The sequence below is a fragment of the Salmo salar genome, chromosome ssa23 (assembly GCF_905237065.1).
Source record: "Salmo salar chromosome ssa23, Ssal_v3.1, whole genome shotgun sequence".
Lineage (NCBI taxonomy): Eukaryota > Metazoa > Chordata > Actinopteri > Salmoniformes > Salmonidae > Salmo > Salmo salar.
In genome coordinates this window covers 39,658,460-39,671,546 of record NC_059464.1, presented here as the reverse complement: position 1 = coordinate 39,671,546, position 13,087 = coordinate 39,658,460, and the positions used below count along the sequence as shown (strand labels likewise).

The 13,087-nt window shown below is 40.4% G+C and overlaps 1 protein-coding gene across 5 annotated transcripts in view; it reads left to right on the top strand.

The window, feature by feature from the left end:
* LOC106584595 (receptor-type tyrosine-protein phosphatase eta) overlaps nucleotides 1-13,087 on the top strand; it is a 98,710-nt gene that overhangs the window by 57,659 nt on the left and 27,964 nt on the right. For 2 of the 5 annotated variants that reach the window (XM_045706244.1, XM_045706246.1), the window contains exons 8-12: nucleotides 2,786-3,046; nucleotides 5,916-6,176; nucleotides 6,405-6,665; nucleotides 9,535-9,795; nucleotides 12,653-12,913. The exons of 2 other annotated variants lie outside the window; for them this stretch is intronic. In XM_045706244.1, the coding sequence (XP_045562200.1) occupies nucleotides 2,786-3,046; nucleotides 5,916-6,176; nucleotides 6,405-6,665; nucleotides 9,535-9,795; nucleotides 12,653-12,913 (1,305 nt within the window). The remainder of the gene's footprint in view (nucleotides 1-2,785; nucleotides 3,047-5,915; nucleotides 6,177-6,404; nucleotides 6,666-9,534; nucleotides 9,796-12,652; nucleotides 12,914-13,087) is intronic. One more of the 5 variants, XM_045706245.1, reaches the window with a different exon arrangement.

Genomic DNA, 13,087 nt, shown 5'->3' with positions numbered 1-13,087 from the left:
TATTTGATATTATTGAGTTGCGGAACTCTGGGTATTAATATACACTGCTCAAAAAAATAAAGGGAACACTTAAACAACACAATGTAACTCCAAGTCAATCACACTTCTGTGAAATCAAACTGTCCACTTAGGAAGCAACACTGATTGACAATAAATTTCACATGCTGTTGTGCAAATGGAATAGACAACAGGTGGAAATTATAGGCAATTAGCAAGACACCCCCAATAAAGGAGTGGTTCTGCAGGTGGGGACCACAGACCACTTCTCAATTCCTATGCTTCCTGGCTGATGTTTTGTTCACTTTTGAATGCTGGCGGTGCTTTCACTCTAGTGGTAGCACGAGACGGAGTCTACAACCCACACAAGTGGCTCAGGTAGTGCAGCTCATCCAGGATGGCACATCAATGCAAGCTGTGGCAAGAAGGTTTGCTGTGTCTGTCAGCGTAGTGTCCAGAGCATGGCGGCGCTACCAGGAGACAGGCCAGTACATCAGGAGACGTGGAGGAGGCCGTAGGAGGGCAACAACCCAGCAGCAGGACCGCTACCTCCGCCTTTGTGCAAGGAGGAGTTGGAGGAGCACTGCCAGAGCCCTGCAAAATGACCTCCAGCAGGCCACAAATGTGCATGTGTCTGCTCAAACGGTCAGAAACAGACTCCATGAGGGTGGTATGAGGGCCCGACGTCCACAGGTGGCGGTTGTGCTTACAGCCCAACACCGTGCAGGATGTTTGGCATTTGCCAGAGAACACCAAGAATGGCAAATTCGCAACTGGCGCCCTGTGCTCTTCACAGATGAAAGCAGGTTCACACTGAGCACGTGACAGACGTGACAGAGTCTGGAGACGCCGTGGAGAACGTTCTGCTGCCTGCAACATCCTCCAGCATGACCGGTTTGGCGGTGGGTCAGTCATGGTGTGGGGTGGCATTTCTTTGGGGGGCCGCACAGCCCTCCATGTGCTCGCCAGAGGTAGCCTGACTGCCATTAGGTACCGAGATGAGATCCTCAGACCCCTTGTGAGACCATATGCTGGTGCGGTTGGCCCTGGGTTCCTCCTAATGCAAGACAATGCTAGACCTCATGTGGCTGGAGTGTGTCAGCAGTTCCTGCAAGAGGAAGGCATTGATGCTATGGACTGGCCCAGTCCTGAATCCAATTGAGCACATCAGGGACATCATGTCTCGCTCCATCCACCAATGCCACATTGCACCACAGACTGTCCAGGAGTTGGCGGATGCTTTAGTCCAGGTCTGGGAGGAGATCCCTCAGGAGACCATCCGCCACCTCATCAGGAGCATGCCTAGGCGTTGTAGGGAGGTCATACAGGCACGTGGAGGCCACACACACTACTGAGCCTCATTTTGACTTGTTTTAAGGACATTACATCAAAGTTGGATGTAGTGTGTAGTGTGGTTTTCCACTTTAATTTTGAGTGTGACTCCAAATCCAGACCTCCATGGGTTGATAAATTGGATTTCCATTGATTATTTTTGTGTGATTTTCTTGTCAGCACATTCAACTATGTAAAGAAAAAAGTATTTAATACGATTATTTCTTTCATTCAGATCTAGGATGTGTTGTTTAAGTGTTCCCTTTATTTTTTTGAGCAGTATATATTTATTATGTCTAGAGGCTGATCCATCCCTCTGGGCAGTGTATATTGTAGCATTTAAAGGCCCAGTGCAGTCAACATTTGGATTTTTGTGTGTTTTACATATATTTCCACAGAATGAGGTTGGAATAATACTGTGAAATTGTGAAAATTATGAACATGCCTTTTTAGTGTAAGAGCTGTTTGAAAAGTCAGTCTGGAATGTCAGCCTGTTTTGGTTGGATGATGTTTTGGCCTGAATGGTGACATCTCCAGGAGCTAAATTTATTAAAAATATCATCCAGTTTTCCCCTCCCCACTCAGACCACTCCCAGACATTCCAAGCTGAATTCTTCCTTGAGAATATGCTCTTTGCTGAGAAACTATTTTTGTTTCTTTTTGAACATTTTAATTGAAAACAATGACAGTAAGGTACCGAATTGTTACCCAGAAGGATTCGATATTGAGAAACAAATGGCTACACTGGACTTTTAATTCAGATGTCTTTCAAGATATAATATTTTCTATTGTCCCGTAAAATCAAATTCATTGCTCACATAGAACCTGAAGTCATCAGGAACCTCTGTCTCTGAAATCATGACATCATCTGTGTCTCTGCACTGGATTGAAACATTGGGAAACAGATCCTTCTATAGAGTAGAGTGGACTGATGGCAGTAGAGATAGGAATCGAACTACCAATGAGACAGCCTTTAATGTAATCGAGCTAACTGCTGGAGTGCAGTACAGACTCATAGTTGCTGCAGTCGCTGCTGATAAGACTACTGAAGGATTACCCATCATTTTTAACCAGTATATCTGTCAGTCACTGTAGTTTTGGTTCACATAATTCTCTCTTGAGAAGGGAGTGTAGACTCCAACTGATCCAGAACATTTTAGGAAATGTGTTTATCTGCATTCAACTGCAAAATTGGGCTTGGATAGTATGATTAAGTGCTTGTCATTTATTGAAAACTCCTTTTTTTGTCCCCAAAACATTTCATGTCATTGATAATGCTTACTTACTATCTTTAAATATGTTTTTAGAGGTCCCACTTTTGTGTCCTACATACTTACCTTAAATGTATGTAGAATTAGCATGCTTCTGATCCTTTATATAGAGTGTATGGTGAATACTATGAATAATAATGATTCTGGTGATCTTTTCCCAAAATATAACTTTCTTGCACGCACAGAGCCTGCAGTCATCAGGAACCTGACTGTCTCTGAAATCACAACATCATCTGTGTTTCTGAGCTGGATTGAACCATTGGGAAACAGCTCCTTCTATAGAGTAGAATGGACTGGTGGCAGTAGAGATATGAATACAACTACCAATGAGACAGCCTTTAATGTAACTGAGCTGACTGCTGGAGTGAAATACACATTCAGGGTCACTGCAGTGGCTGGAGATGAGATGACAGAAGGCAAAAATATCAGTGTTTCACTCTTTACAAGTAAGATGAAGTTTAAATTGTCTGGGCTCTATTTCTTAACTGCTTCATGCAACATTCTGTATCTGATATTTTTGAGTTGCGGAACTCTTGGTATTAATGGAAATTTTTCATGTCTAGAGGCTGATCCATCCCTCTGGGCAGTGTATATTGTGGCCGTTAAAGGCCCAGTGTAGTCACGTGATATTCCTGTGTATTATATTTTTCTACACTATGATGTTGGAATAAAACTCTGAAATTGTGAAGACTATGTTAATTTCCTTTTAATGTAGGAGCTGTTTGAAAAAAACGGCTGAAATTTCAATCTGTTTTGGTGGGACGGAGTTTTGGCCTGCCCTGTGACATCACCTGGCGATACATTTCAATAAGAAAGAGTTTCAAACCTCTCTGCCAATAACAGCTAGTTTAAAGTTTTCCCCAACCCCACTCAGACCTCTCCCAGACAGTCCTAGCTAAATTCCTGCTTGACAAATTGCTCTATTTGTTTATTTTTTACCATTTAATTGAAAACAATCACAGTAAGGTACTTAATTGTTCCCCAGAAATGATTTGATTTTGAGATAAAAATGGCGGCATTGGACTTTTAATACTGATGTCTTTGAAGATATATTATTGCCTAGTGTCGGCTTTTGCGGTATACCGTGTATACTGTATACCGGGGTATTATGAAATAGCCACGAGATGGTTTTTCAATACCGTCAATACTGTTGAAACTATTTCTTTGAGGTTTTTCTATACAGTTTCATTTTTGTAGCTACCTTTTAAGTAAATACCTGCAGTCAACTTGTGCAATATGTTAGAAGATAACGCAGATTGCGTTCTTTATTTCACCTGTCACATTATTTTACATTATTAAGCTTACCGTAGTTCCCCAGAATAGTTGAGCCAGTCACGTTTTACTTTATAAATAGCACAACTGGTGAGAGCGGGAGCCGGTGAGTCAAGCTGTGTATTGACAGGGGTTGCGTTTTATATTGAAAGTGACCAGTTGTTTTTTGCTTCAACAGAGTGATCAGGGACGTACAACTACAGTATAGTTGTCCTTCTCTGAAAATACATTAGTGCATTATATTCGGCAGAAAACAGCTTCATTTTCATCAGATGACAACAGAAGTGCAATGCTATTTGGCTGGAAGCCACACAAGCAGGCTAAATCAGCTTACAAAGATAAAGTACAGTCTTTTCTTGCAAAACCTTTGCTAGCCATCATATTTCTAATGTTTATCATAGAGAGGGTGTAGCCAGCAACATTTCCTAATGTTTTTCTTGAAGTTAATCTTGCATTTTACCAAAGAAAAGTACGCTGGCTAGACTGAGAAAAGTGCTGGAGTAAAGTAGCCGCACATCAGTCAGAGAACTGTCTGCTGGTAGAATGCCCGTTCATGTGCAACTGAAGCACAACATTTGTCTGATGCTGAGCAGAAATCACAATAAGAATCATTTTCGATCTGCGTTTACAAAACGCAGCATGATATTTCTTGAGCATTTATATGTTTTTCCTGTGTGTAAAAGTAAAAATTCTGCATTAATGCGACCCCTAAGTTTAATTTGCTAGTTATCTAAGTATGTGGCTGAATTAATAAGGTGATGGGACGTCATATTGTGTTGTGTTTCATCCGTGTTTGAGAAGTTAAAGGCCTTTCGGATGAGTTATCTGCACAGCTGCCACAACTATCTTTCGATTTCCTTGAGTTTTTTCTCCTGTCTGTTCTCGGCCCGTTGTCTTCTCCCCCATCAGCCCATCGTCTTCCTTCTTCTTCGAACAGAGCAGGCAGTCCCGTTGCCCTAGCAACTCCGGACTCCACACAGACACAGCATGTACACCTGCTGCTCCAGAGCCAGTACTGTTCATTTGCACAATGTCTCTTGTTCACATTCGCTTGCAAATGTCCAAACTCACCAGAAATTACGATCGGTAGCTCCTATATATGTATAACGTATTGAGCTGGACTGCCTGTCTCTTAATAAAAAATGCTTTCGTTTGTGCTCAATTGCATATTTAGCGAGCAACCTCCATGGAAATTTGCTATCATTTGTGCTAATTTTGTTAGCATTCTGGTAATAGACTCCCAAAGGGCTTCTTCTTTTGGGGCGCCCCCTTGGCGCACCCTTCTGTACTAAGCCTGTAATACCGTTAATTCCTGCATGAGAGAAGGACGTTATGATGATATGAAAATGTGAATACCGCCCAACCCTAGTCTAGTGTCCCCTAAAATCACCTTTCTTGCTCATGTACAACTTGAAGTCATCAGGAACCTCTCTGTCTCTGAAATCATGACATCATCTGTGTCTCTGCGCTGGATTGAACCATTGGGAAACAGATCCTTCTATAGAGTAGAGTGGACTGATGGCAGTAGAGATAGGAACCGAACTACCAATGAGACAGCCTTTAATGTAACCGAGCTAACTGCTGGAGTGCAGTACAGACTCATAGTTGCTGCAGTCGCTGCTGATAAGACTACTGAAGGATTACCCATCATTTTTAACCAGTATATCTGTCAGTCACTGTAGTTTTGGTTCACATAATTCTCTCTCGAGAAGGGAGTGTAGACTCCAACTGATCCAGAACATTTTAGGAAATGTGTTTATCTGCATTCAACTGCAAAATTGGGCTTGGATAGTATGATTAAGTGCTTGTCCTTTATTGAAAACTCCTTTTTTTGTCCCCAAAACATTTCATGTCATTGATAATGCTTACTTACTATCTTTAAATATGTTTTTAGAGGTACCACTTTTGTGTCCTACATACTTACCTTAAATGTATGTAGAATTGGCATGCTTCTGATCCTTTATATACAGTGTATGGTGAATACTATGAATAATAATGATTCTGGTGATCTTTTCCCAAAATATAACTTTCTTGCACGCACAGAGCCTGCAGTCATCAGGAACCTGACTGTCTCTGAAATCACAACATCATCTGTGTTTCTGAGCTGGATTGAACCATTGGGAAACAGGTCCTTCTATAGAGTAGAATGGACTAGTGGCAGTAGAGATATGAATACAACTACCAATGAGACAGCCTTTAATGTAACTGAGCTGACTGCTGGAGTGAAATACACATTCAAGGTCACTGCAGTGGCTGGTGATAATATAACTAAAGGAAATTCTCAGGAGAAAGCCCTCTTTACAAGTAAGCCTTTTCATTGGAATGGTGTTAATATTTTCTCTGAAGTGGAACCATATAATGATTATGTTAATATCTGTATTTAACAATGAGAGGGCTATAGGAGGAAGGGTAAAGTCCTCTTTCTTTTTTTGAATCAAAGTGATGAAATCCTGGGATAGAGTACTGTAGGTAGGTACTAAGTAATCTAATGGTATGGTCTTCTCCCAAAATGTACATTTCTTGCATGCACAGAACCTGAAGTCATCAGGAACCTTACTGTCTCTGAAATCACAACATCATCTGTGTTTCTGAGCTGGATTGAACCATTGGGAAACAGCTCCTTCTATAGAGTAGAATGGACTGGTGGCAGTAGAGATATGAATACAACTTCCAATGAGACAGCCTTTAACGTAACTGAGCTGACTGCTGGAGTGAAGTACACATTCAGGGTCACTGCAGTGGCTGGAGATGAGATGACAGAAGGCAAAAATATCAGTGTTTCACTCTTTACAAGTAAGATGAAGTTTACATTGTCTGGGCTCTATTTCTTAACTGCTTCATGCAACATTCTGTATCTGATATTTTTGAGTTGCGGAACTCTTGGTATTAATGGACATTTTTCATGTCTAGAGGCTGATCCATCCCTCTGGGCAGTGTATATTGTGGCCGTTAAAGGCCCAGTGTAGTCACGTGATATTCCTGTGTATTATATTTTTCTACACTATGATGTTGGAATAAAACTCTGAAATTGTGAAGACTATGTTAATTTCCTTTTAATGTAGGAGCTGTTTGAAAAAAATGGCTGAAATTTCAATCTGTTTTGGTGGGACGGAGTTTTGGCCTGCCCTGTGACATCACCTGGCGATACATTTCAATAAGAAAGAGTTTCAAACCTCTCTGCCAATAACAGCTAGTTTAAAGTTTTCCCCAACCCCACTCAGACCTCTCCCAGACAGTCCTAGCTAAATTCCTGCTTGACAAATTGCTCTATTTGTTTATTTTTTACCATTTAATTGAAAACAATCACAGTAAGGTACTTAATTGTTCCCCAGAAATGATTTGATTTTGAGATAAAAATGGCGGCATTGGACTTTTAATACTGATGTCTTTGAAGATATATTATTGCCTAGTGTCGGCTTTTGCGGTATACCGTGTATACTGTATACCGGGGTATTATGAAATAGCCACGAGATGGTTTTTCAATACCGTCAATACTGTTGAAACTATTTCTTTGAGGTTTTTCTATACAGTTTCATTTTTGTAGCTACCTTTTAAGTAAATACCTGCAGTCAACTTGTGCAATATGTTAGAAGATAACGCAGATTGCGTTCTTTATTTCACCTGTCACATTATTTTACATTATTAAGCTTACCGTAGTTCCCCAGAATAGTTGAGCCAGTCACGTTTTACTTTATAAATAGCACAACTGGTGAGAGCGGGAGCCGGTGAGTCAAGCTGTGTATTGACAGGGGTTGCGTTTTATATTGAAAGTGACCAGTTGTTTTTTGCTTCAACAGAGTGATCAGGGACGTACAACTACAGTATAGTTGTCCTTCTCTGAAAATACATTAGTGCATTATATTCGGCAGAAAACAGCTTCATTTTCATCAGATGACAACAGAAGTGCAATGCTATTTGGCTGGAAGCCACACAAGCAGGCTAAATCAGCTTACAAAGATAAAGTACAGTCTTTTCTTGCAAAACCTTTGCTAGCCATCATATTTCTAATGTTTATCATAGAGAGGGTGTAGCCAGCAACATTTCCTAATGTTTTTCTTGAAGTTAATCTTGCATTTTACCAAAGAAAAGTACGCTGGCTAGACTGAGAAAAGTGCTGGAGTAAAGTAGCCGCACATCAGTCAGAGAACTGTCTGCTGGTAGAATGCCCGTTCATGTGCAACTGAAGCACAACATTTGTCTGATGCTGAGCAGAAATCACAATAAGAATCATTTTCGATCTGCGTTTACAAAACGCAGCATGATATTTCTTGAGCATTTATATGTTTTTCCTGTGTGTTAAAGTAAAAATTCTGCATTAATGCGACCCCTAAGTTTAATTTGCTAGTTATCTAAGTATGTGGCTGAATTAATAAGGTGATGGGGCGTCATATTGTGTTGTGTTTCATCCGTGTTTGAGAAGTTAAAGGCCTTTCGGATGAGTTATCTGCACAGCTGCCACAACTATCTTTCGATTTCCTTGAGTTTTTTCTCCTGTCTGTTCTCGGCCCGTTGTCTTCTCCCCCATCAGCCCATCGTCTTCCTTCTTCTTCGAACAGAGCAGGCAGTCCCGTTGCCCTAGCAACTCCGGACTCCACACAGACACAGCATGTACACCTGCTGCTCCAGAGCCAGTACTGTTCATTTGCACAATGTCTCTTGTTCACATTCGCTTGCAAATGTCCAAACTCACCAGAAATTACGATCGGTAGCTCCTATATATGTATAACGTATTGAGCTGGACTGCCTGTCTCTTAATAAAAAATGCTTTCGTTTGTGCTCAATTGCATATTTAACGAGCAACCTCCATGGAAATTTGCTATCATTTGTGCTAATTTTGTTAGCATTCTGGTAATAGACTCCCAAAGGGCTTCTTCTTTTGGGGCGCCCCCTTGGCGCACCCTTCTGTACTAAGCCTGTAATACCGTTAATTCCTGCATGAGAGAAGGACGTTATGATGATATGAAAATGTGAATACCGCCCAACCCTAGTCTAGTGTCCCCTAAAATCACCTTTCTTGCTCATGTACAACTTGAAGTCATCAGGAACCTCTCTGTCTCTGAAATCATGACATCATCTGTGTCTCTGCACTGGATTGAACCATTGGGAAACAGATCCTTCTATAGAGTAGAGTGGACTGATGGCAGTAGAGATAGGAACCGAACTACCAATGAGACAGCCTTTAATGTAGCCGAGCTAACTGCTGGAGTGCATTACAGACTCATAGTTGCTGCAGTCGCTGCTGATAAGACTACTGAAGGATTACCCATCATTTTTAACCAGTATATCTGTCAGTCACTGTAGTTTTGGTTCACATAATTCTCTCTCGAGAAGGGAGTGTAGACTCCAACTGATCCAGAACATTTTAGGAAATGTGTTTATCTGCATTCAACTGCAAAATTGGGCTTGGATAGTATGATTAAGTGCTTGTCCTTTATTGAAAACTCCTTTTTTTGTCCCCAAAACATTTCATGTCATTGATAATGCTTACTTACTATCTTTAAATATGTTTTTAGAGGTACCACTTTTGTGTCCTACATACTTACCTTAAATGTATGTAGAATTAGCATGCTTCTGATCCTTTATATAGAGTGTATGGTGAATACTATGAATAATAATGATTCTGGTGATCTTTTCCCAAAATATAACTTTCTTGCACGCACAGAGCCTGCAGTCATCAGGAACCTGACTGTCTCTGAAATCACAACATCATCTGTGTTTCTGAGCTGGATTGAACCATTGGGAAACAGCTCCTTCTATAGAGTAGAATGGACTGGTGGCAGTAGAGATATGAATACAACTTCCAATGAGACAGCCTTTAACGTAACTGAGCTGACTGCTGGAGTGAAGTACACATTCAGGGTCACCGCAGTGGCTGGAGATGAGATGACTGAAGGCAAAAATATCAGTGTTTCACTCTTTACAAGTAAGATGAAGTTTAAATTGTCTGGGCTCTATTTCTTAACTGCTTCATGCAACATTCTGTATCTGATATTTTTGAGTTGCGGAACTCTTGGTATTAATGGACATTTTTCATGTCTAGAGGCTGATCCATCCCTCTGGGCAGTGTATATTGTGGCCGTTAAAGGCCCAGTGTAGTCACGTGATTTTCCTGTGTATTATATTTTTCTACACTATGATGTTGGAATAATACTCTGAAATTGTGAAGACTATGTTAATTTCCTTTTAAAGTAGGAGCTGTTTGAAAAAAACGGCTGAAATTTCAATCTGTTTTGGTGGGACGGAGTTTTGGCCTGCCCTGTGACATCACCTGGCGATACATTTCAATAAGAAAGAGTTTCAAACCTCTCTGCCAATAACAGCTAGTTTAAAGTTTTCCCCAACCCCACTCAGACCTCTCCCAGACAGTCCTAGCTAAATTCCTGCTTGACATATTGCTCTATTTGTTTATTTTTTACCATTTTATTGAAAACAATCACAGTAAGGTACTTAATTGTTCCCCAGAAATGATTTGATTTTGAGATAAAAATGGCGGCATTGGACTTTTAATACTGATGTCTTTGAAGATATATTATTGCCTAGTGTCGGCTTTTGCGGTATACCGTGTATACTGTATACCGGGGTATTATGAAATAGCCACGAGATGGTTTTTCAATACCGTCAATACTGTTGAAACAATTTCTTTGAGGTTTTTCTATACAGTTTCATTTTTGTAGCTACCTTTTAAGTAAATACCTGCAGTCAACTTGTGCAATATGTTAGAAGATAACGCAGATTGCGTTCTTTATTTCACCTGTCACATTATTTTACATTATTAAGCTTACCGTAGTTCCCCAGAATAGTTGAGCCAGTCACGTTTTACTTTATAAATAGCACAACTGGTGAGAGCGGGAGCCGGTGAGTCAAGCTGTGTATTGACAGGGGTTGCGTTTTATATTGAAAGTCACCAGTTGTTTTTTGCTTCAACAGAGTGATCAGGGACGTACAACTACAGTATAGTTGTCCTTCACTGAAAATACATTAGTGCATTATATTCGGCAGAAAACAGCTTCATTTTCATCAGATGACAACAGAAGTGCAATGCTATTTGGCTGGAAGCCACACAAGCAGGCTAAATCAGCTTACAAAGATAAAGTACAGTCTTTTCTTGCAAAACCTTTGCTAGCCATCATATTTCTAATGTTTATCATAGAGAGGGTGTAGCCAGCAACATTTCCTAATGTTTTTCTTGAAGTTAATCTTGCATTTTACCAAAGAAAAGTACGCTGGCTAGACTGAGAAAAGTGCTGGAGTAAATCAGTCAGAGAACTGTCTGCTGGTAGAATGCCCGTTCATGTGCAACTGAAGCACAACATTTGTCTGATGCTGAGCAGAAATCACAATAAGAATAATTTTAGATTTGCATTTACAAAACGCAGCATGATATTTCTTGAGCATTTATGTTTTTCCTGTGTGTAAAAGTAAGAATTCTGCATTAATGCGACCCCTAAGTTTAATTTGCTAGTTATCTAAGTATGTGGCTGAATTAATAAGGTGATGGGACGTCATATTGTGTTGTCTGTCATCCGTGTTTGAGAAGTTAAAGGCCTTTAGGATGAGTTATCTGCACAGCTGCCACAACTATCTTTTGATTTCCTTGAGTTTTTTCTCCTGTCTGTTCTCGGTCCGTTGCCTTCTCCCCCATCAGCCCATCGTCTTCCTTCTTCTTCGAACAGAGCAGGCAGTCCCGTTGCCCTAGCAACTCCGGACTCCACACAGACACAGCATGTACACCTGCTGCTCCAGAGCCAGTACTGTTCATTTGCACAACGTCTCTTGTTCACATTCGCTTGCAATTGTCCAAACTCACCAAAAATTACAATCGGTAGCTCCTATATATGTATAACGTATTGAGCTGGACTGCCTGTCTCTTAATAAAAAATGTTTTCGTTTGTGCTCGTTTGCATATTTAGCGAGCAACCTCCATGGAAATTTGTTATAATTTGTGCTAATTTTGTTAGCATTCTGGTAATAGACTCCCAAAGGGCTTCTTTTTTTGGGCGCCCCCTTGGTGCCCTCTTCTGTACTAAGCCTGTAATACCGTAAAATCCTGCATGAGAGAAGGACGTTATGATGATATGAAAATGTGAATACCGCCCAACCCTAGTCTAGTGTCCCCTAAAATCACCTTTCTTGCTCACGTACAACTTGAAGTCATTAGGAGCCTCTCTGTCTCTGAAATCACGACATCTTCATTGTCTCTGCACTGGATTGAACCATTGGGAAACAGATCCTTCTATAGAGTAGAGTGAACTAATGTCAGTAGAGATATGAATCGAACTACCAATGAGACAGCCTTTAATGTAACCGAGCTAACTGCTGGAGTGCAGTACAGACTCATAGTTGCTGCAGTCGCTGCTGATAAGACTACTGATAAGGATTACCCATCATTTTTAACCAGTATATCTGTCAGTCACTGTAGTTTTGGTTCACATAATTCTCTCTTGAGAAGGGAGTGTAGACTCCAACTGATCCAGAACATTTTAGGAAATGTGTTTATCTGCATTCAACTGCAAAATTGGGCTTGGATAGTATGATTAAGTGCTTGTCCTTTATTGAAAACTCATTTTTTTGTCCCCAAAACATTTCATGTCATTGATAATGCTTACTTACTATCTTTAAATATGTTTTTAGAGGTACCACTTTTGTGTCCTACATACTTACCTTAAATGTATGTAGAATTAGCATGCTTCTGATCATTTATATAGAGTGTATGGTGAATACTATGAATAATAATGATTCTGGTGATCTTTTCCCAAAATATAACTTTCTTGCACGCACAGAGCCTGCAGTCATCAGGAACCTGACTGTCTCTGAAATCACAACATCATCTGTGTTTCTGAGCTGGATTGAACCATTGGGAAACAGATCCTTCTACAGAGTAGAATGGACTGATGGCAATATCAGAGGCAGTCAGAATACCACAAAAACGTCTGTTAATGTTACTGCTCTCACTGCTGGAGTGCAGTACAACTTCACAGTCACTGCAGTGGCTGGAGATAACACAACTGTAGGACAGAGCAAGACAGTTTCTAAGTATACAAGTAAGTAACTCAGATACTTTAATGTCAGATTGTTTCAATGCCTCAGATACGATTTGTATTCATTTATACGTTAGTTGTTTGGATCCAAGAACATGTGATGATTTGAAAGATGCCATGTCTTTCTGCAATGAGAAATTTCAGATGATTTGTGCCCAATAGAAATGAATTGAAATG